The following is a 22,081-nucleotide window of genomic DNA, read 5'->3' as shown; positions in this document are numbered from 1 at the left end:
TCGTGGATTCTGAGGATGAAGGTACTTCAGGCAGCGCTGAGGAGGAGAACAGGAGCCACAAGAGGAAACTCGACGAGAAGGGCTGCGAGTACGTCACTACCAAGGGCGTGTGCTGAGCTGGCAGAGCAGGAGGGAGAGCGTTTGATGGAACACACAAATGCCCCTTGACAACGTGCTAATGTAATACTGTAACAGCACATGGTGTGGGATGTGAAAAATGTCCAGAACTAGACTAATGTTAAGGCCTTGGTTCAAAGTGAACACCAGATCACTGGCTTAAATAATTTGTGTCTGCTTCTCTTGATGGTAAAGCTCTCGTATCACTAGACTCGTCCAGAAATGTTTTCCATGTTAATTCCAGATATTAAATGTACTAGAAACATAGTTTATAAATACTTACAGATCGGTATTTGCTTAAACAGTCATGGAAGAAGCATGTTATTTCTGTGTAAATACCTCTTAGGTATCATCCAGCAGGACAAAACCAACCTCCACTTGGTGAGTAAAATCTGATGCCCAGATTTGAAGCAACTACACTTTTAGTTTCTCAGCGAGTACCTTTGAAGCTTCCCAGCAGTGACCTGCCTGCACATTTACCTGTCCCTTATTCCATGTGTGAGGGCTTCACCTGCAGCATTCACACGGTCACAGATGCTTGAAGAAAAACATTTTTAGCCTAGTCCTAAACATTTTTCACACCCTGAACAAGTAAAGAAAAAAATTCAACGAAGCAAATTAGTGCCATGTTCTAACATGTTCTCAAACATCAGCTGGCACTGTGTACATTACTGTAAAACTGTTAATTTACTCCAGTTTTTCAGCTCGTACTGCCTGGTATGTCAATGTAAGAAGCAAATTTTTGTGTATTGTTACAGTTTCAGGTTATTTATATTTGATGTTTTGTAAACTCAGATACTACTCCTATACTGTACATCTGATGGACCAAATAAATAACATCTGAAATACTTGCTATATTTGCTTGCACAGTCCAAGATTATGCTGACTTATGGGATTTTACAATGTATAGCCTTCAAAAATTACTGTATTATTTCCATTTTTCTAAACATAACCTAGTAGTACAGAACTTAAGCTTCACTTGTTTGAGGTGAAAGGGGAATTTTTTTAATAAAACTTTTGTGAATGTTTTTTTTTTCTTGGACAATCAGTTATTGGGCTCTTCAGCTGAAGCAGTTGCACCCCCACACACAGGTTTTCAGCCCCTCCTGCCTTCAGAAAGAGGAAAATACTGATTTTTATCCATTACAGTCTGTGGGCAGGATAAAAGTGCAATGTTTAGAATTAATATCTGAAAACCTGCTGCATTTGTTGGTGATGGTGGCTCTCTAACCTGTCAGTGTTGGTTCTTAAAATGCACTTATTGGCCATTTCTGTCATTGTACCAAAATTATCTTCCAGCTTCCAGTTAGTGAACCAAAACTGCTTCTATTCAGAGGTAAGTATTTGTTGGCCTTGCAGAGCACAGCAGCTGAGCAGCAAGATTTGTTCTCTTACAGTTGGCAAACTGAATGACTTTTAATCAAAATTACAGAAGGCAAATGTAAAACCAGACAAACAAACAAAAATTTTGGTTCCTGCATCTGGTTCTGACGGTGTTGAACTGCCAGGGCAGAGCAGAACTGCTTCTACGAGGCAGTGAATGTTTTCTTCCTTATTTTGGGCAGTAATGGTCATATGCAGTGGCTTGTTTGGAGGCCTCATTCTTCACTCTGCAATTAAATCCTTTTGAATTGGCTGCTGCTTGGCTGGCATGAGCAAAGACTGAGAGGTAAAGCTGTAAATAAGAGGCATTACAGGAAGGATTTTCAGTGCTACAACGAAAAAATTCTTGCCATAAGCAGCTGAAGCACTAGAATTTAATGTCTAATGCCATCTTCCAAAAATTAGGGCTGGCATATTTTGGTTTTAAGCTTGATGAAAAATAAAAGTATTGATTGAATTTAGCTTTCTAGCTTTTTAAAACTAGTCTAACAGTAGAGGTTATAATTGTGGTAACACTGCATTAGCTTTACTGAAGTGTTGAGAGTGTTCATGACTTGGCAGTGGTGTATGAGCTGCATCAAAATAACATCACTGACAGATTTGGGGGAGTGGAAAAATGGGGGGGGTCTATTCAGTCTTGCTGGCCTCTACTCATTAGTTGGTGAGATGAAGTTTTAGAGAAGCAATCAGTAATTTTAACAATGTGTTATCTTTTGGGTTGCAGCGTGAAAGGAAAATTCACCCGCACAGAGGTGAATTCCCCTGGTCATGTGGTCAGGAGATGTCGTTGTGCCCCTTGTGTCTGGGCAGGAAGGAGTTACACGGGCAGAAAATGCTGCAGATCGTCCTTTCACGTGGAAGGGGCTGATTTTTACTGCAACTCAAACTGCTGCTGTGCTCGGTGAAAAGCAGAACTGCTGGAGTGTGAGTGTCCTTAATTGGCTACCAGTCACCAACACCGTATAAATGGGGAACTTTCCAGCTTGAACTGAAGACAAAATTATAAATTGAAGCATTTATGAAGCTTTCAGATAATTAAAAAAACCCAACCGCTTTTCAACTGACAATTTGTTCAAACCCTAATAGCAGTAACAGTCATGTGGAAGGAAGTGTAGTTGGAAGGCACAAGATTTAAATGTTCAAACGCAGCAGAAATTCTTGCCAGTGCCTTGGTGTGGCACCCTAAAGTAATTTCTATCTTCACTACCAATTTTTGAGCCCAGCTCATTAAATCAGTACAAATTGGCTCTTCTGTCCCCCAGAGTTCTCCAGATGTTTGTTTATACTCATGCGAAGTTCTGTAATGCAGATAAGCTTTTCTGGCTGCTTTTATAGCAACAGTTAATTGTTGACACTTGAATTTTCTATTTCCTTAGTGAATTTGAGCCCTGTATGGCCCAGACAGTGGAAGATGAGTGTAGCTGAGTGAAGCTGGGATTCTATCTGCTGTCTGTCCCCTTTTCTGCAGTGGGGCATGGGAAGGAATATTGACCACTGACGATAGACAACTGTTAATTAGAGAGTCCTTAAGCTGCTCTGACTTGGGGTGCAGGAATTCTCAAAGCATCTCCCCAGTCACCCTTGTGAGGTGGTAACCACTCAGGAGAAGGAGCTTTGGGGCCCTACTGACACAGCCCATCTCCTAAAGAGCACCTGCACCGTGCAGATAACCACGTCACTGCTGGGTGACATTTTAGCTGTACTTCAGGAAACCATTGCATAGCTGAGTGACAGAGAGAGGTGTGTCCTCTGCCCTCTGACAGCTGGGAGCAGATTGATGTGCCATTTCCAGTTCTGACCTTTACAACAATGTCCTCTTGCTAACTGTTTATTAGAGCCCAGAAGATAAAATCAGCCTGTCTGTTCAGTCTGAAGATACCATTGATATCTGCTTCAAGCATTACTTCTATCGCCCCAAAAATTAAAATTTGGGTTAGAAAACTGAATTAACACTGAATTAAGGGAAATAAATATGGGTTTGTTCTATTTCTGTGCCTGTAGGGAGAGGTATTTTCCTCTCTTTGCAGCTCCAAGGACAAGAAGCTCTCCCCTTTGTGCATCTGAAATCCTGAACGTGTGAGAAAGCAGAAAGCAGGATCAAGGTAATACAACAAATCTTACATGAGTCAGTTGTCTGGTTCTTGCTTGCCTGAGATGATTTCTGTGCTGGTGTCTAAGGAGAGTGATTACAGAGAGCATTTACCTGCAGACAAAGGTGTGGGAGGGAGAGGCAATTCAGGGCTTTGATTTGGAGGCCTTGATTCTGTAAGGGAGGAATAGGATGAAGCAAATACATGGGCTGGTAGATCCAGCTTGGTATCTGTTTCTGTTAAAGAAGAAAATCGCTGTTCAGATACATGTTATCTTCATCTGTGTCAGCAGCAGATCCTTCCCTCACACGAGGGAGAGTGAGAAGTTTGCAGTAGGATTTCCAAAAGAAAAGATACTTCGGGAATTGCTCTGCCAGTCCTTACAGCTGCACCTGAAGCTCCTTGCAAACCTGAACTCCATCACTGCAACACCACGGGTAAGTGGCTGTAGATAAGAAGAGCCCGACCCCCAGAGCTCAGGCTGGGTAGGTGAGGTGCTCCCACAGCTGCTGGGATCTGTCTGCACATCCAACCAGCCAGAACTGGAGGCAGCAGGAGTGTGCTGGGGGAAAAGGATGGCAGAGACACCTGGCTGGAGCTTGGGAAGCTGCTGGGAGCTGTGGGGATCACAAAGGGAATGCACAGAGAGAGGGCAGGGGGTCCTGGGAGAGAATCAAAGTGGGAGGAAGCTGGAGATGCTGTGAATAGTGGCTAAGGACTGGGATAAGTGCAGGGGAGAGCTCTGATGGGACAGTGGCATTATTGGGGCTTTGGAGGGCAGGTTATGAGCTGGAGCATGCAGAGGATACAGAATCCAGAGACCAGCCTTCATGAGTTACCCTGCTTGGGGAACAGCTCTGTCCTCTGGCAAATTTGGTCATTATTTTCAGTGGTACCTCTATAATACCACTTCACACGGAAAATACAATGAAAGATAAATGTATTTAGTGTTCTCAACAAAGCAATAGCCTCTTTTTTTTCCTGATCCATCCCATCCCAGCTGCAGGGTGTTGTGTTGCCAGGTCAGGAGGGCAGTGCTTGGAGCTGCCTCATCTCTAGAGCGGGTATGAAGAGGCACAGACGCTCTGCACCAGCACAGCACGGGGGGCTCATGTCTGGCAGTCTGACCCTCAGGCACAGTTTCTAGTCTTTATTTATTCTGTATTCTACTGCTGTCTGATTTCTTTGCTGGTTTGCAGTATTGAAATCGGGACTTTCTTTTTATCGCATCGAGAGAAATTTCAGCTGTGCAGAGTCCCAGGTTTGCTTTGTATCTCCAAGTCTCTGAAATAAGAAGCTCTATAACCTAAGACCTCCTTAAAAGTACTAAGTGGGTGCACTGCTAACGGAGCTGACCACCTAAATTATGGATTTATGTAAATGAATTGGCTGGTTGCATTGGAATATCCAGCCACTGTGTCCTGTGACTGTAAGAAGTGTGGCTGGGGCCATGTGCAGTCTCCAAAGGATGAGCCAATAAACTGCACCGGACAGGAGTGCTGTTATCTGAAACATGGAAGAGAAGTGGAAGATGAAACTCTAAAAGCAATCAGATACATAAATGGTGCATTAATCCCAAGTGCCTGGACATATGTTGTGTGTCTGAACCAGCACACAGAGTGCCTGTTGGGACTGGAATTTTACAGGGTCTGTCCCGAGTTGTGTTTGTGCAGCACAGTGAATAGCTGCATTTGCAAGGAAGAGGAAGAATGTCAAAAATGTTAAATAGTGTTTTATTGCAGATTTAGAATGAGAAATGACCTGTAAGCCTGCAGAGTAGTGCTAGTCAGAAATAGTTGAAATAGTTGTGCCCAGCGAAGGCAGCCGTTCAAACACGATGTGTGCTGTCCACCGGGAGATGGTGCCCTAGAACACACTCTGTCATTGCGAGTTTTAGAAGCCGCGATCAACTGCAAAGGAGGATTTTAAAAAACAGAACAGAGTGATTTGCAAACAAGTCACCCAAGTCCAAATACAGCGTTAATATCCAAACCTCATATTCCAAAATGTTTGCTTATATTTAAGGTTATCACAACACAAATTAACGTACAGGAATCCAAACAAGCAAAAGAAAACAATATAAATCCATCGTATAAATCCAGCTACCATTTCAAAGGCAATCAAAACTTCAGTCTCCCATCTCAAAATAAAAACGTTTCTTCGTAATTTTTGTACGAATTTCACAAGGTCTTTTGGTATTTTGTGTTTGTTTGGGTTGGGTTTTTTTTCATCAGTCTCCAAACAGACTAGAGAAAAAGAATAATCGTTAACATTCCTCACCAAGAAAGCAATCAATTTTAAAACTGGGAAACCTTGTGGACGTCAAGATATAATTTCATTGATTTCTCAGTGCTGGAGACAAAGAAGGAAATTGCAGAGAATCAGGCAGCATCCCGTTCAATAAGCTGCTTCCAGTTGTTAAATGGAAGAAGTGAGACAAAGAGCTCCCTCCTGCATTGTCAGTAAACCCAGGTCTGATGGAACACACGTGGCAACACAAGGCACTGGCATTTTTGCTGTTGCCTTCAGGAGGGCTGAGGTTTCCCCACTGAGTTCTTACATTTACAGATTTCCTGCTTTGTTGGTAACAAACTGTTTGCAATCAAGGAAGCCAAACCCCCGGCAGGTCTCCCTGCCTCTTGGCTTGGGCAGTGCTCCCTTGCAGGCCCTGGGAATCAGCAGGAGCTGCCTGGGAGGCCCAGCCAGCTGATACTCACAGATCAATAACTCCACCTGGCTGCTCTGCTCCCTGGAACTCTTAGACAATGGAGTTTATTTAACAGAAGCAGCTGGCTTTCCTTAATATCTGCTTTACCATAGAACTCCAAATAAGGCACAAGGATTACCACACCAAGCAGTGAAATGAAGCTGAGCTTTTGTAATACTCTGACAGCTCTTGTGCTCTTAGTTGCAAAGTATGAGTCTTCTTGCACTATATACATTTTACTGGTGGGTGTTACAATTAAACAAGTATGTTGAATGTTAGGTGGGGAGAAAGCCCGGTCAGGATTGTCAAGCTATAATTAGCCAGTATTTTGTGGTTTCATCTATATAACAGTGAGGAGAATGATGGGGGTACTTGGTACAGCAGGAGCAGCTTTGACTCCACACTTGTTTGCACAGCCTGGTGCAGGTGGGCTCTGTCAGCAGTGCCAAAGTGTGCTGAACACCACTGCAGACATGCTGCTCTCACCCCTCTGCTCTACACCTGTGGCTGCAGTGGGGTAAGTGTGATGTTCTTTGTGTGGATGGCAGGAGAACAGCTCCCTGGTGAAGAGGGGTCAGAGGGAACACAGTGCTGGGATGCTCTGGCCCAGGACTCAGCATGCTTGGCTGGGCCTGGCTTTGAGGGTTTACTTATCAAGCATAACCTTTCAAATAATAGAGTGATTTTTACAATTTGGTCCACGTTGCTCACTAGCCCTGAGATTCCCCAGATTCTCTGAGCCCCCAGTGTGTTTATCCCCTGAGTTCATACTCAACAACACGTTTTAATGACTTAGACGTCCCACAGAAACCTGCTACCTGCTGGCAGCAGAAGCAGCACAGAATTTTGCTGCCTCAAAAGGCAAAACAAGGGCAGATTTGTGGCCCAGAAGGACAAAACTACAGAAGGACACACAGCCCCCTTCTGACTTCCCAGAGCAACAGCTCTGCAGTTCCTACTGTAAAGATACCTGCTCAAAATTCTTCCTTGCATGAGCACACAGGCAGGGCCTCCTAATATATCCTACCCACTCTGTTAGGCTAATACCAAAGTTATCTAATATTGTAAAGTTAAAAAAAAAAAAAACAAAACCAAACCACCAAAACAACAAAAAACCCCACCAAGCATAAGCTCAAAATAGAGGAAATTCACTTTGTTTACTTGTGCTCTGACAGACCAACTTCCCATCTTGTCCATGAGCCTCTCCCAGTTTCTCAGGAAGACAACCTTACAAAAATTGGTAGTAAGAGATGCAAAGTCAGCACGGGGAGAGAACAGCCTGGTACAGGCCCCAGGAACGACTGAAGGAGCTCTGCATCACTACACTTGAAGGCTCAGCTCGTGGGATGCCCCAGGTGGGGCAGATGAAGCAGATGGTGGATTCCATGTGCTCCGTGGGAGGAACTTCTCTTTGTTCTAGGCAGGGAGGTGTCTGTGCTACGTGGCTGACAGCACAGTGGTGTCTTTGCTGACAGTGTTACCAGCGAGCCCAGGCTGTGATGGGATGCTGGTTGATCCCCTGGGTGCTGGGGCACATTTGCTGCCGAGGGCCTCGTGCTGGGTGAGCTGGGCATGGCCTGCACCAGGACACAACTGCAGCAGGCCTCTCCTCCATCACACACCTGTGGGCTACAGGTGAAGAGTAACTTGTTCCACAAGTAGTAAAGCTGCAGGAGCACGTGGTAACAGCTTGTTTAGGAGATGGACAGAAAGTGTAATGAAAGATGTGAACACAGAAAAGAGCACTTGACTCCCAAGAGCTGCGGTGTTTGCCTATGGGTGTGCACACTGACAGTGGATTGCCCCTGCCATGTCCAACAGATTTGCTTTTCAGGTCTTGCTCTGCACATTTACATGGTTTGTTGGATTTTTTTTTTTTTTTTTTTTTTTTTTTTTTGCACACACAAGCAAACAGATTGCCAATCAATTGCCCTCCACAGCTGGGGACATTTCTGAGTACACAGTTGCTTTTAATGTTTAATTAGGTATGATAACAGAATAAAATGTTCTTGGCACAGCAGTGCCTATAGCTCAAACTTGCAACATATTTCTCTCTTCCCAGGGTGTTCAGCACCCAGCAGAGAAAGGACACTCCTCGGGTACCTGTCCTTAGGGCTTTGTCAGCATTTCTGCCATCAACACAAACGATTGTCAGAGAGTTGCAGCTTAGTTGCCAAAAAATTAACTGTAGGCTGCGGTTTAGTGTCGGGGGTCTCGGCTCAGGAGCCGTTTTGGGGTGGTTTTCTGACAGCCTTTTCCGTGAGCACACAGATGTAAATGGCAAAGCAGCGCTGGAGCGTTTGTTACCGATCAACAGATGAAGCTCTCGCAGTTACACAGACAGTAGCTGCTTTTTTAAACTCCCGTCAGCTCACAGATTGCTTTAGGCCACAATATGTTTATCATATGTCTTAGCGCTGCCTTTTTTTTTTTTTTTTAAAGACTTAATAAATAACTGGCAACAACCCTCAGCTGCCGTGCTACAAGCACAGGTCCTTCCAGCAGTCACCTGGCCAGCGCCGGGGGCTCCGCACAGGTGCGGGGCTGCTCCCGCACCCCCGGCCCCGCAGCACCGCCCAGATGTCGGTTCCTGCCTGGGGCGGACCCCGGTCAGGGGTGGGTGGGCAGAGCCGCCCCTTCCCCCGGGACGAGGCCGTGGGTCCCGGGGAGTTCCACGCGGGACGAGGACCCGCGAGCGCTCCCGACGGGGCGCCCCGAGCGCGGGTTCCGCGGGCGCGGGGTGCGGTGACAGCCCCGCCGGGGCCGCGGCACCTCCCGGGCCGGGCCGGGCTCGGCCAGCCCAGCCGAAGAAGGAGCTGCCGACCCCGCCGCCGAGCAGCGCCGCGGCCGCCTCTCCCTGCCTGACTCGGGGAAAATCATTGTTTGGCTCCGGCATTAACTACATTCCAGCGGGACGCAGCGCCCAGTCTCCTTCCTCGCATTCCTGCCCCACACAAAGGAGTCCCTGGCTCGCCGCGCCCCGCGCTCCGCTCGCCGCGCCGCCAAGCCCCTCCGGGCCGGCCGCCGCCTTCGCCCCCGCCCGGGGGTGCGGGCGGGCCGCGGCCCCTCCGCGGGGCGGCCGCCGGGGGCGGCGGGGGCCGGGACCCGCCGAACGCAAATTCCTCCGCGCAGCGCGCCATTGACTGGACCGAGCAACTTATTTAAGGCTGGAAAGTGACACAGGGGCTCCTCGTCCGCGCCGGCCGCGCTCCGCGGGCAGCCCGGCCGCTCCGAGCCCCCAGCGCGGGATGCCGCCCGGGTGACCGCGCCCCGCAGCCCCCGCAGGAGGAGCCGCGTCCCGCCGCTGCCCCGCCAGGACCGCGGGAAGGGGCTTTCTTTCGGGCTGGTTTTTGTGTTGCTGGATTTAGGGATTTTTTTTTTTTTTCTTTTTGGATTTTCTTTTTCCTTCCCCCCGCCCCCCCCCCTTTTTCTTTCTCTGCTCCGGGCTGCGGTTTCGCGGAGAGTTCGCCGCCCTCCCCCGCCCCGCGCCGCCGGGCTCCGGCCGAGCATGGAGAAGTACGAGGAGGACATGGCACTGAAGGCCACCAAGTTCATGGAGGACCTGTCCCTGTACGAGCCCTGCCCGGAGGGTCCGTACGGCCGGGGCGGCCGCCGGGACCTGGCGCTGCACCCCGACCTGGAGGAGACCAAGCGGGTCATCGCCGCCCACATGACGGCGGAGCAGCGGGGCCGGAAGATGAACGGCTCGGCCGCGCCGCCGCCCGCCGAAGGCTTCCCCGCCGCCCCCTGCGGCAAAGCCGCCCCGCTCCGCGCCAACGGCCGCGCGGCCGAGCCGTGCTGCGAGGAGGGGCTGTGCACCCGCTCCGAGGTGGCGCTGCCCTGCTACAGCGGCTTCGCCGACAAGGGCAAGCGCTACTCGGCCGAGGGCTATCGCTACGCCGCGGGCAGCGCCTTCGACGGCGGCTACGTGGCCAAGGGCGGCGGGCGGGCGCCCGGCGGCCCGGACGGCAAGTTCGGCGCGGCCAGTCCCCGGGCCAGCCTGGCCGCCGCCCCGCCCGGCCCCGCCGCCGAGCACGGCAAGTTCTCCAGCCCGCGCTCCAGCCTGGGCGGCGCGGCCGCGCTGCCCTACGAGAAGTTCTCCAGCCCCCGCTCCAGCCTGGTGGTGCCCGGGCAGGACAAGTTCGGCAGCCCCCGCGCCAGCCTGGTGCAGTACGACGGGGCCGCCCTGAGCCCCCGCTCCAGCTACGCCAGCACGGCCAGCGACACCAGCAAGCACTCCAGCCCCCGCGCCAGCCTCACCGGCTACGACGGCGGCGGCGGCAGCAAGCCCAGCAGCAACCGCACCAGCGGCATCAGCATGGGCTACGACCAGCGCCACGCCAGCCCCCGCTCCAGCACCGCCAGCCAGTACTCCTGCACCGCCAGCCCCCGCTCCAGCTACTCGGACTCCAGGTACGGCCCGCCGGGCAACGCCGAGCCCGAGGGGGCGGGCGGCGCCGGGCTCACCCTGGCCAGCCCCCGCTCCAGCCTGTGCGGCCCCGAGGGTGGCCGTGCCCCCGCCGTGGTCAGCCCCCGCTCCAGCATCTCCAGCCAGAGCTCGCGGAGCTCCCGCGGCTCCATGAGCGCCTACCCCGAGCTGCAGCTGCCCTCGCCCCGCTCCTCGCTGCTGGGGCCCGGCCTGCAGGAGGACGGTGCGGTGCCCGAGCTGGACGTGTACCACCGCATCCATGCCCAGTCCCCGCCGCGGCACGACCAGCAGCACCCGGCCGCCCCCGAGCCGCCGCCCCCCTACGCCTACAGCCCGACCAAAGGCTCCGCTTCGGCCCCCAAATTCAAGCTCCCCTACCAGGTGACGCCGTGCCGGGAGAGCGGCCCCAGCCAGGCGGAGCGGCGGCTGGAGGCGCTGACGCTGGAGCTGGAGAAGGAGCTGGAGATGCACATGAAGAAGGAGTACTTCGGTGAGTGGGGCTGGGGGGCGTGTGGGGCTGTCCGGGCCGGGGGGTTTTGGCCGTGGACAGGGCGAGTGTGTGCGGTGCCCGGGGCTGCTCTGGGCCAGGTGACTGCAGAAGTCCCGTATCGCCACAAGCATTGTCCAGTGTCAGAAGTGCTTGCACCATAGCTCGTTCCTGATATGTGATCTCTCTCTTGTGTGTTCCTAACGCGGTTTGCCGGGATGTGCGATGCTTCCTTTCCCACGTGCGGATAGGAGGCTTGTCTGAAGTGTTACAGGAGCTGTTTGTGCAGCAGGGGCTTACAGTGACTCTCTCCTTTGCTTTCCTCACGGGCTGCTGAAGCTTCCCCCTAAACCTCCAGCATCCCAGAGCCTGCGGTGTTTGTGATCGTACTCTCAGTCTGTGATAACTTTTGTAGACGACGGTGAAGCAATTTTTAGTGCCTCGTTCAGTGCAATCTTTGTGTTAGTTCAGAGCACCTGTGGGAGCCCAGCATTGTCTATGCCCCGCGAGGCCTCAGGGCCTGCTGAGCACGCGGAGCTGTCAGGGATCCGTGTCATCCCTGGGATCACAGAGCAGTTTGGAGGAGAGCCCTCAGTCCTTCCTGAGGATAAATCAGCGCCTTTGTCATCTCCTGGATTTTTGTTGCTTCTTTATGGAAGAAAAGTAACTTCTTGAAATGAGAGGACGTGCTGTGTAGCCGCATTAGTTGGGATTGAGCTCACCTGTCTTTATGTGGTACTCGGTATGAAAAGCTGGAGCGTGCAAATAGTGCTGTGTTTGTGCTGCCCAGGGTGAGCCGGGCAGCCCTCACAGAGTTTGTCCCTGCTTGAACGAGGGGCGAGGGCTGTGAGCAGGGATGTAAGAGCTCCCGGAGGGGAGGGAGGAGGAGGCCTGGGAAGGTGAGGGGCTGTGGATGAGCCAGCCCCATGCGTGGCCTTTGAGGGAGCGGTTATCTCGGTGTCTTTGTGTGCTGCCCGGGCGCGGGGAGAGGCTCCCTGGCCGTGCGTGTGATTCCTGAGCGGCGTGAGCGTTCCTGAGGATGGAGCCGTGTGTTACCTGACTTAAACACGAGATTTAGCTTACTTTTGGCGCGGCATTAGCGTGCTCTGCATGGCAGGAAGGAGTCGCAGGGCTCCATGTGTTTGTCGGGCCGGTGGGTGGAGGTACTACCTGAGCAGTACCCTCACAACTGGGAAAGCCCTTCTGTAACCTGTAGCAGCATAGTTTCTACAAGCTTTTGTGCCCAGACAGAGAAAGCTGAATGCAGTGTTTACCGCCTGCCTTCATCTGTCCGGGGTTCAGAAGAAAGCTGATGGTCACCCATTGCTGCATCTCTTGCGGTGGGTGGCACCTGGCACGGTGCTGCTCCCTCCTGAGGGACAGGGACGGTGCACTTTGGGTATTGCAGGAGCTGGATGGGAGGATTGGTAACACACGAACTGCAGGAAATGTTACCTTCAAAACTGACACGATATTCTGCGAGAGATCGAGAAATGAGGTGTATCCAGCCTAACAAACAAGTTATGTGTCCTGAGCCTCTGGGGGTGTTTCCAGTTGCCTGGGAAAGCCGGGTGTGCGATCGGGGACTCCAAGAGCAGCCAAGGGGAATCTGTTGTGGGTGAGTTTTCTTATTTTATAAGAGTTTGCAAGTGTCACTACTTGCAGGTATATTCCTTAGCAACATGTTGCAGCATGCCCCAAACCTCGGGAGATGCAGCCAGGGTAGGATGAGCAGTGAGCCGGTGCCTTTGTGCCCTGGGAGCCTGTGGTGGAGCAGCACAAAGCAGCACTGCTGTGACTTGCACCCTGGAAGCAGATGAAACCCAGAAAACTGAGGTGCTTTGAAAGAGAAAGTTGATTTCTATGAGTTGTCGAGGTTTTGATAAATCCTGTCGGACTTGATCCCACGTTTTTGGTTCAGATCATCCACAAAGGTGTACACTGAGCTTGGGCTGAGCAAGTGAGCAAGAGGGTAGCAGGGGTGACCACGGGCTGTGGGGTCAGAGACAAGGAGAGCGAGAACAGGACGGGGAGAAGTCTGCTGTTTAGTTAGATTTACCTGAGAGGGTCTTAAACAATGTTAACGAAAGGAAGCAAAGAAAATGCCTTGATTTTTGGAGCAGCTTGCACAGGCTGCAGCTGTGAAGCCTTTGCTTATGCTTTCACTCCCATAGCACGGGTGTCTGGCACACTCCAAAGGCAGTCGTGGGTGTGCTGTGATGCCTGTGGAGAACGGAATTGTGGAGCCAATAGTCTTTAACAAGGTAGAGGGAACAGAGGAGATGGTTTAATGCTCCTTAATTAGATGAGCTCAACTGTCTAGTGAGTAAATGCGTGTATGAGGGCACTGGGTATTTACTGTGTCCTGTCATCATTGTTGTTCTGCTCCCAGTAAACTAAAAGTTGAGCAGTGTGCTATTTTGAAACTGAGGGCACAGGACTAACCAGCCCTGTTTGGAGAAGGAACAGTTCTACCCTGCCTTCAGTCTGGTTGTGGGTCTGTTTAAGTGGTCCCCTAACCATACTTGTGATCTTCAGAAGATGCCCTTCTGAAGCTGGTTTAATGTGACTAAAGGTGCTGGTGCTGTCAGGGAAGGGCTCTGCCCATTGCACAGCTGAGGGGCAGCACCCTGCCCTTCCAAGTGCCCACCCCCAACACATTGCAGCCACAGGCACCCACTGATCTGACAGAAAACAAAGCCTGCAGAGAAGGAAGGAAGGAGGGAGTGTTGTTCATCCTCGTTGAAGAGATGGCTGGAGCTGACCCAAGGCAGAGGGTGCAGACAGAGGGTGCTCCAGGAGGCTGAGACCTTTCCTTTGGCAGAGCCTGCACTTGGACTGGGCAGAGCTGTAAGGCTTTGTTCCCTTGTAGCTATCTCCTGTGCAGCCACTGCCCAAACCGCTTCATCCTCAACCCTCTGAGAGCCCCTGTCTGTCCCCTGCCAAGGCACTGACAGTTTAGTGAATGTGCTTGTGTTAGTGGCAGATGCTGAGAAAAGACATTATAAAAAAGTACTTTTACTCACTTTCATAACTGTTCTCAGCTCAGCATTCATACATGGTGAAGTGAATTGTCAGAGTTGTTTCAGGAATATTCTTGAAAGAGCGTGTTCATCCTGAGGTGTCAACAGGACATTTGAGGGTGTTGGGGAAAGTCATCAGCTCAGGAGCTGTCTTAAATTCTTACTTTGCAGAATTCTTCAGTCTGATGTCTAGGTGTTGAAAAAAACAGTTTAAGGCAGAAGTTGGATTTTGGCGTCCTCATCAAAGTCATGCAGTCCTGGAGGGACTGACTGTAAACCCGTGGCTTGTCACCTGCCAGGCAGGGAAATGTCACTGTGCTGAGCAGTTATGCTGATTTGGCTGTTGTTTTTGAACAAGATTTCTCTGTGTGTCCTGGGACTCCACTGGTGTGTTCTCAGGAACGGAGGGACAGTTGACAGAGGGGTGCAGGCAGCAATCACACGCTCCTGACAGCCCCTGCTGTGCTGCAGCCACTGCCCAACGAGGGCTGTCTGCTCATCCTGGTCAGGGTGGTGAGATACAGCACAAGAAGTGACTTAATTATCTTATCTTCAACTAAAGAGAAGATGCAAGAGGCATCGTGAGCCCAGGGAGGTGGGGGAGTGTGGATTCCTGTCCCTGCAAAGCCTGGACAGAGAGAGACAAGCAAGTTTGCAGCTCTGCTGTTGTCCTTCAGCAGCCCCGTGCAGAGAGTGCCCTTTGTGAAGGTGCTTTTCCCCCTCTCGGCACAGTCAGTGCCATCCCCACCCCTCACTGCCACCTCCCCCCCACAGCCTCTGCCTCCCCGTGTCTCACAGCTGATATGCAGAGCACAGCGAGTCCATCCCTCGTGGGATGCTCCCCAGGGAGAAACAAGCAGTCCTGCCACAGAGCTGTCACCCTCCTTGTCTTCCTCGGGCATCTTTGTCCGACCCTGCGCCCTGGTGGTGTGGAAAACCCTTCCTGGTGTCCAGTGCAAGGTTTACCAAGTGAAGCAGGGATGGGTTGATGTCGCAGAGGGAGACTCAGAGTCTGGATTCTGTTCATAACTCTCTGTGTAGCAATAGCCCAGGCTTATCCTTGCAGGTAGGCTGGACTCTCCAGAGCTCCTGGGTCTTCCCAGAAAGCCACCCAGCACACGTTTTTTGGAGCACCATCAAGAAATCCTGATGAAAAGCCTTTGGCCTGGTAGGTGGGTGAAGGGAAGAAGTAAATCCCTAGACCCATGCAAGCCCTCTCTGCCTTTTACATTCAGTCGTCAATGTAAATATGGATGAGCTTTAGAGCCCTACGCTATGCTCATGAGCTGAGAGTTGTATGTTCATGTTTGTTCTGGGTGTGCAGGTGAGATCAAAATTAACACAGGTGACAGTGCTCAGTCCTTAAAAGCTGCATTGCTTTGAGATGAAATGGGAAAATCTGAGTGAAATTTAGGGCAGCTGGCAATTGGTGACCAGAACACTTGGGAGATTTGTTGAAGTGTTCTTTTCAGTCTTAGGGATTCCTGGAGCTTTCTTTGAGAACTGTTAGATCTTCCCTGTTTCTATCAAAATAGAAGTAATGGTTAATGCATTTTACTGTTTTCGGAAATAAGCCAAGATTTATTATCTGAGAATTAATTTATATTTCTCTGTCTGGTCCTGGAAATCAATTCAACATTGGTAATTAGCTGAGATCCTTCAACATTTGCAGGTGAGGCTGTTCTGTGAAAAATCTGCTTTTCATGGGCAAACATCTAAATAGAATTAAACTTCCAGGGTGTGGTCTCCTGAAGGGTTCAAACAGGCCAGGTACCTCAGAGCTTGGCTTTGCTCATCTCCCTCATAGATTGCTGAAACTCAGTCGAGAGTGGTCAGGCTTTTCTAGCCAAGATTCAAGACAGCCCTCACAAAGGGGTCAGGCAGGGGAGGTGTGTGTTCCCTGGGGAAGGGGCAGGAAGGGCTGCAGTGACAGGTGCTGGGTAAGTGTGAATCTGCAGCATCCTCGAGCTACCAGGAGCCTGCCCTCCTGAATGGGTCCAGGAAAGAATGGTAAATAGTGAGAGAGAAAAGAGGATCATTCGAAGGCAGGGGAGAGAATGGAGAAGGAATTCAAAGGAAAGAAGAGGATGCAAAAACTAAGTGTAATAAGACAAGTCCACACAGCACTGTCTGTGGTATGAAATGGGCTGTGAAGGCTGTGGGAGTGGTCCTGGATGGCTTCTTGCAGTCAGTCCCTGCTAGCCATGCACGTGCTTGTGAGCCTCCCTGAAGCTGGGGAGTGATAAACTCTGTCATGTGTAATAGCAGAAGGGGAGAGAGGCAGAATATGTGTTTATATTTTAACAAGTGCTGGGTGTGTGTAAGGTGTACGATTAACATTAAATGGGAGTTTGGGTGACCATAAGGTGCAGAGAAGCCCGTGTTATGAATGGGGAGGAAACCTTTCTTACCTTGGATTACAGGAAACTTGACTGTGAATAGGGGTATTGTTTGATGGCAAATGTGGGTTTTGTTTGTTTCTTTTTTTAAATTTGTGCTTTTACTCTTGGGCTCTCTCTGCATTGTTGTCAAAGCGCTGCCTGCAAGGGGGGATGGTGGCTTCCAGCAATTCCTTGAGTCTGCTCAGCTTTTAGGGCTCTGTCACAAGGTCCAAGTGCATTCCTCAAGTACAAGGCTCTCAAGTTCCCAGAAGTAACATCCGGCTTTTAAACCTTCCCTGTGCCCATCTCCCCAACCCAATGAGCTCTGCTCCCTTAGAGGGGTCAGGGAGACACCCTAAGCAAGGCTGAAAGGAAAAAAGGCTTCTCCAGCAGAGTTTAACTTGTATTGGCAGTTGTTTCCTCTGTGCTGGATCTTCCACAAAGATTTATGTATGCAAATGTCCCGTTTGATGCTCAGTCACACACTGGAGATTTGTACACAGTGACGTGTGAATTTGGAGTAAATCCCAATTTAATGAGTTCAATGGATTCCGTGGCCACTGGAGTTTGCAGAGCAGAAATGTGACCCTGCTGTGAAGGAACAGGTAACTGTCAAAGTAGCTGTTGTTACAGTGTGATTGAAGTTGATGGTTATTAATAGAAAACACCCCTGAAGTTGTATCACCTTTACATCTAAAATGTGTAAATAATACAGGTTTGTGTGCTACCACTGATGGCTTTGTGGTAGCAGCAAAAATGTTGGGCTGAATTCCTTAATATCCCCAGTTAATAAATGAGGATGTAAATGTCTCTTACAGCCATGTGGATATTGGATGCTTAGAAAGCACTCTCAGAGGAAGAGAATTTGCTAATACTGAACTGATTACTTTTAAAAAATGCTAAAATTATTATTATGCTAAAAAACTCTGTGGCTGGAGAAACTCTGTGTCTGAGAGTGTAATGTGGTGTTTGCTTTCTGTGCCCATCCTGGACAAAGTGCCTCCTCTCTGACAGGGATGGGAATGTGTGATATAAACCAAAACTGAGGCAGTATAAAAGGATGAAGTGCAGGAATGTGTAGGATGTCTGTAAGTTTTATTAGGAGCTTAAAAAGGCTCTCTTTGGAGGGCTGTGCTCAGCTGCCTGGAAGGTTCAAGTGCTGACAGGGCAGAGGTACCTGGGGCTGGGATGTGGCATTTGCTTGGAGGTGCTCCAGGGGTGTGATGGCTCCCAAGGCTGCCAGCAGAATTCCTGTTGGTTTGTTAGGGAGCAGGGCCAGCCTTCATCTCTGAAAATTAGCAAATGTGCTGATGATGGACCAATAACTGTGGTGTTCAGCAGGATTTTCATGCAGTTTTCCACTGTGCCTGTGTGGATGCTCTCTGGAAGTGCACTCTGTCCTTTTTTTTTTTTTCCTGCATTGGAGCAGATAGTTCCATTCTGTGGTATGTGTTATCTCTTCCTATTAACCTCACTGTGTTGCTGTAACTCCCTATCAGTGTAGCCTTGCTTGTTACCGTGCTGAGACAGAGCAGCACAAGAAAGCTGCCAAGCAAGCCGTGTATCCCTTCCAGCTGGAGCGTTTCACGTTGTCTGCAACACCATTCCTTGTTTTTTGGAGCAATTTTACTAAATCTCTAATGTCACATTTATGTGTTCCAGAGAAGTTTTAAGGAAAGGCCTATGAGTCATTAAGGGAAACCCCCCCCGACCCCCCCAGAGCACAGACACTCGTTTGATGCTCAGCTGAGAACTACTGTGCATAGAAAACACAAAACACAGACGGGCTTACTCAGGGGCACCCAGCTGGGGGCAGGGATTTACTGCTTGTCACACCTTTTTCCAAATCTGAGATGCTGGGAAAGCTCCTTTTGGCAGGTTTTGCACGAAAACCTGCAGGCAGCCGGGTTTGAAGCTCGGTGGTGCTGGGGCTGTGGGGGGACACACGTGCTGACAGGTGCCCTCAGCTATCTGGCCCAGCAGAGAACGGAGTTCCTCCAAGTGCCAGGGATGGGGAGCCAAATAACTCTGAAAGAGGGATGTGATTAGGTTGGAGTAAGAGTATGAATCCTTAAGGCTGGGTTTGGGGGAGATGATTAAGTGTAAAGTCTGTAATTGCAGGCAGCAGCACTGAAATGCAGCTGTGAGGGCTAACATGGGTATGAATGCTGGGAGAAGTGCAGGGAAGGCAGTGTGCAAGGGTAAAGGATATTAATATCACATACTGTGATGAAACAGCCAGGGAGTGGATCAAGTGGACAACAAGGAGGCATTTAACAGGTTATAAAAGGTCGTGCCTGGTATGTAACGTCGGTCTTTTAAGAATTTGGCTGAACAAGGTGTGTTTCAGTTCAGAATGTGTTTATGGTTTTTGTGAAAAGTAGATGGCTATGGAGGAAGAATTGCTAGGGACTTTCACATGTTTTCCTGGCCATCCAAACGTTTATTTAATTGTTGAACTGTTTCACTTGTGACACCTCAGAACTTCTGGAAAGTGAAAACAAGATGTTTTCTTCCTTTTAATGTGGCCACTGGAAAAAATTAGAAGATTTCAAAGTTGAAATAAAGAGAAACAAAAAGCCATCCCCAAATGCAGTTTGACAGTTGTGCATGTTTAGATGCTTCAGCTGGCTTGGCTCATGTTTCCTGTGGTCTGTGGGGAGCCCGTGGCCTCTCCCAGGCCTGGGAAATACCCTTTTGTTCTGGCGGTCACTGCACAAACCTTTGTGCTGAGCTGCAGCTCGTCCCAGGCATGCAGAGTGCAGGGATCCCAGGAGTAAAGCTCCTGGGCTGGAAGTTGGGTGGTCCTGCTGCACTTTCTCCATGTCCCCCAGTGTCACTTCTGTGCTGGCACTGCCAGCCCAGGGGGTTTGGGGAGCATCTGGTAAGGCCAGTCCTAAACACGGGGCCCTTTCGGCTCAGGTGTTGTTGGGCTCAGCTGTTCACAGGTGTCCCGAAGTTAAATTAACAGGTAATTTGAGGTTCCTTAAGGTGTGTGTCTTCATGCAATGCAGAACTGCAGCATGTGGGTGATTGGAAACCTTGGGTAGAGAGGGGTTTCTACCGAAGTGGGGAGAAGTGTGGCCTTGTTAATAAGTGTAATAAATCAAGGCTGGACCTGGCTGAATTGAGAGAGCTCTGCTGCTGTGGCTGGGTTCTGTTTGCCTGGCCTTGTGGCTTTGCCTACAGTAGCATTAGAGTAGGACCTTGGTGTTCTATCTTTTTCTTTGGTGTGAAATTCCTTCTAAATCCATTTGTTTGAATGATTGCAAAATAGTCCCTGGAATGGTTCTGAGGAAGGGGGTAGTGGATAAACTTGGTCACTTATCTATGGTTTCCCCTGCTCAAAAGGGTGCTAACCTGACCATGTGCTGCCCTGTCTCTTCTTGTCATCCATCTGAAATGCAGCAGGATTAGACCCACAGTCTGGGACTGTCTCACCTGTCCCTCTTCTTTCTATCTCTCTGTAACTAAGTTAAGAATGTTGATTTTTTTGTGTGTGTGTTTTTTGTTTGTTTGGTTGGTTTTGTTAAAAAAAAAATAAAAGAAGCAAAAGGTACTGGAGCTCAGCATCAGCTAAGGCAAAACAACTGTGAGTAGCAGGCAGTGGAAAGAGCTGTAATTGGTAAAATATTGGATGTCTCAGTGTTTCTCTGTGTTGTGGTAGTTGTCATGCTGTTAACCTTGAGCATCCCAGTTCTCAGGTGTACATGGGGGAAGGGGCAATTCCTCAGGGAACAAGGCAGAAGTTTTGATGAAGGGTAATAACTGTTGCAGCTCTATTTTTCTTTTTGTTTTTGTTTTTTTTTTTGCCAGGCAGTTATGTGAAAATTCTCTGCAGTTGGTGGGTTGCCCACTTTTAATCAAAGCCATGTTTCCCAGATCTAAACACTCAATAGAAAACAGATCTGCACACCAGTCATGTGCGTTAGAGTCCAGATTCTGAGCTGCTTTGAGAAATAAGCATGTCATTTTTGGAGCTGTAGGTCAGTAGCCAGTTGTCCTGGAAAGTGTGTTGGCTTGTTGTATCTGTTCCTGGCTAGAGCAGGGCTGGGCCTCTGTGGTGCAGCCCTGTGAAGTGGCTCAGAGCAAGGGATGCACTTGCTCCATTGGAAACCAATTACAATTTCATTTACAAGATGGAACACGTGTGATAAATCCAGTCCTGCCTTGTTCATGACAGTCCTGCTTAGGTCATGAGGGCATGAGTGACTTGTTTTTGGAGTTATCTCTGATTGTTTTCCTTACACCACAGAGATCAGGGAATAAGTAAATTCACACCAGTGTTTTACCCTTGCTGTGTTTCTCTCCCTGACTTGTCCAGCAGCCTCTGCACCTCCCAGGTCATGCCCACTGTGGAATGGTCAGGTATCAGTGCTCTGTGTTGGGGCTGTAAAAGGGATGTGCAGTTTGCCTGGGAATGTGGTATCTGACAGGTAGGCACCAATTTCCTGCAAATTGTGATATAACTAACAAAGAGCAGGTGGAGCCAGTGGTGTGGAAGAGGACTATGATGCTCTCTGCCCTGCTGACCTTTTCAGCTTGTACAAAGTCAGTGATTAGCATGGAGTTCCCAAGTTGCTCTGCTCCCAGGAGATGGGTGGAAGGTGCATGTGGTGGGATAGAGGTTGTGTCTGGAAGTGAAGTTGTGCATCCTCTGCTTTTCTCCTTTTGCTTCCTGCCCAGAACAGAAGTCCTTAAAGGTATCAAGACCTAAACCTGGAGAGGGTGCTCAGAGCAGAGAACCAGCACAGACAGGGGTGGTGCCACCTGTCCCCACTGAGCTGAGGTGCTTGCAGAGATCACCCTGACACTGGGGGTGCTCGCTGAGGTGCTGGGGGCTCTCAGCACTGTTGCCAGTTGCTTCCTTTGGTTGCCTTTTTTTTTTTCTCCCCAAGAGACTAATGACAGGTAATTTTTTTTAATGAAATTATGGCAGCCACCAGGTGCTGGTCTCAGATGCTGGCTTACAAACAATTAGAAAAAGGCTGGTTGTTTTGCTTGGTCCACTGAGGGACTCTCCTTTTGAGAGAGGCATTGCTGTGTGAGGTTGGTGGGAGTGACTGTGCTGGGAGGTGTTTCCTGTCTTGCAGAGTGGTGCAGGACACAAGCAGCACCTGCAAACAGGTCACTGCCCAGTTCAGAGAGGAGAGAAATCAAATCCACGGCAGGTTTGGGCTTGGAGCTCTGAGTGCAGCACAGGCAAGGTTTGCCCCTTGCAGTAGTTTCTGGCAGAGCAGAGATGTGGCAATTAACTCACCAAATCCCACACTGCCCTAGAGCAATGGGGCAATTCCACGTGGGATGGAATGACTCTGGAGTGCCAGAACATACTTTTTAAAAAGTCAGACCCAAAAAAAACCCTCCCTGACCTATTAAGAAAATGTGAAAAGAGAAAGGGTGGCTTGGGTTAGGCTGAAGCAACCTTACATGCTGTGTAAGAGCAAACTGATGTTAACTCTTT

At 49.8% G+C, this 22,081-nt stretch overlaps 2 protein-coding genes across 3 annotated transcripts in view; both read left to right on the top strand.

Annotated features, from left to right (window-relative positions):
• UBA2 (ubiquitin like modifier activating enzyme 2) overlaps nt 1-1,146 on the top strand; it is a 20,438-nt gene extending 19,292 nt beyond the window's left edge. The window contains exon 18 of one of the 2 annotated variants that reach the window (XM_027894533.1): nt 15-1,146. In XM_027894533.1, coding sequence (XP_027750334.1) covers nt 15-116 — 102 coding nt within the window. In that variant the 3' untranslated portion in view covers nt 117-1,146. The remainder of the gene's footprint in view (nt 1-14) is intronic. The other variant, XM_027894531.1, reaches the window with a different exon arrangement.
• An 8,308-nt stretch (nt 1,147-9,454) lies between these two features.
• Nucleotides 9,455-22,081, top strand: part of WTIP (WT1 interacting protein) — a 77,582-nt gene continuing 64,955 nt past the window's right edge. The window contains exon 1 of the mRNA XM_027894530.1: nt 9,455-11,216. Within this exon, the coding sequence (XP_027750331.1) occupies nt 9,806-11,216 (1,411 nt within the window). The 5' untranslated portion in view covers nt 9,455-9,805. The remainder of the gene's footprint in view (nt 11,217-22,081) is intronic.

The sequence above is a fragment of the Empidonax traillii genome, unplaced genomic scaffold (assembly GCF_003031625.1).
Source record: "Empidonax traillii isolate 1590-97213 ecotype Southwest subspecies unplaced genomic scaffold, ASM303162v1 scaffold432:size744455, whole genome shotgun sequence".
In the NCBI taxonomy this organism is placed as follows: Eukaryota; Metazoa; Chordata; class Aves; order Passeriformes; family Tyrannidae; genus Empidonax; species Empidonax traillii.
The sequence above is the reverse complement of the archived record's forward strand: the minus strand, read 5'-3'. Positions and strand labels throughout refer to the sequence as shown.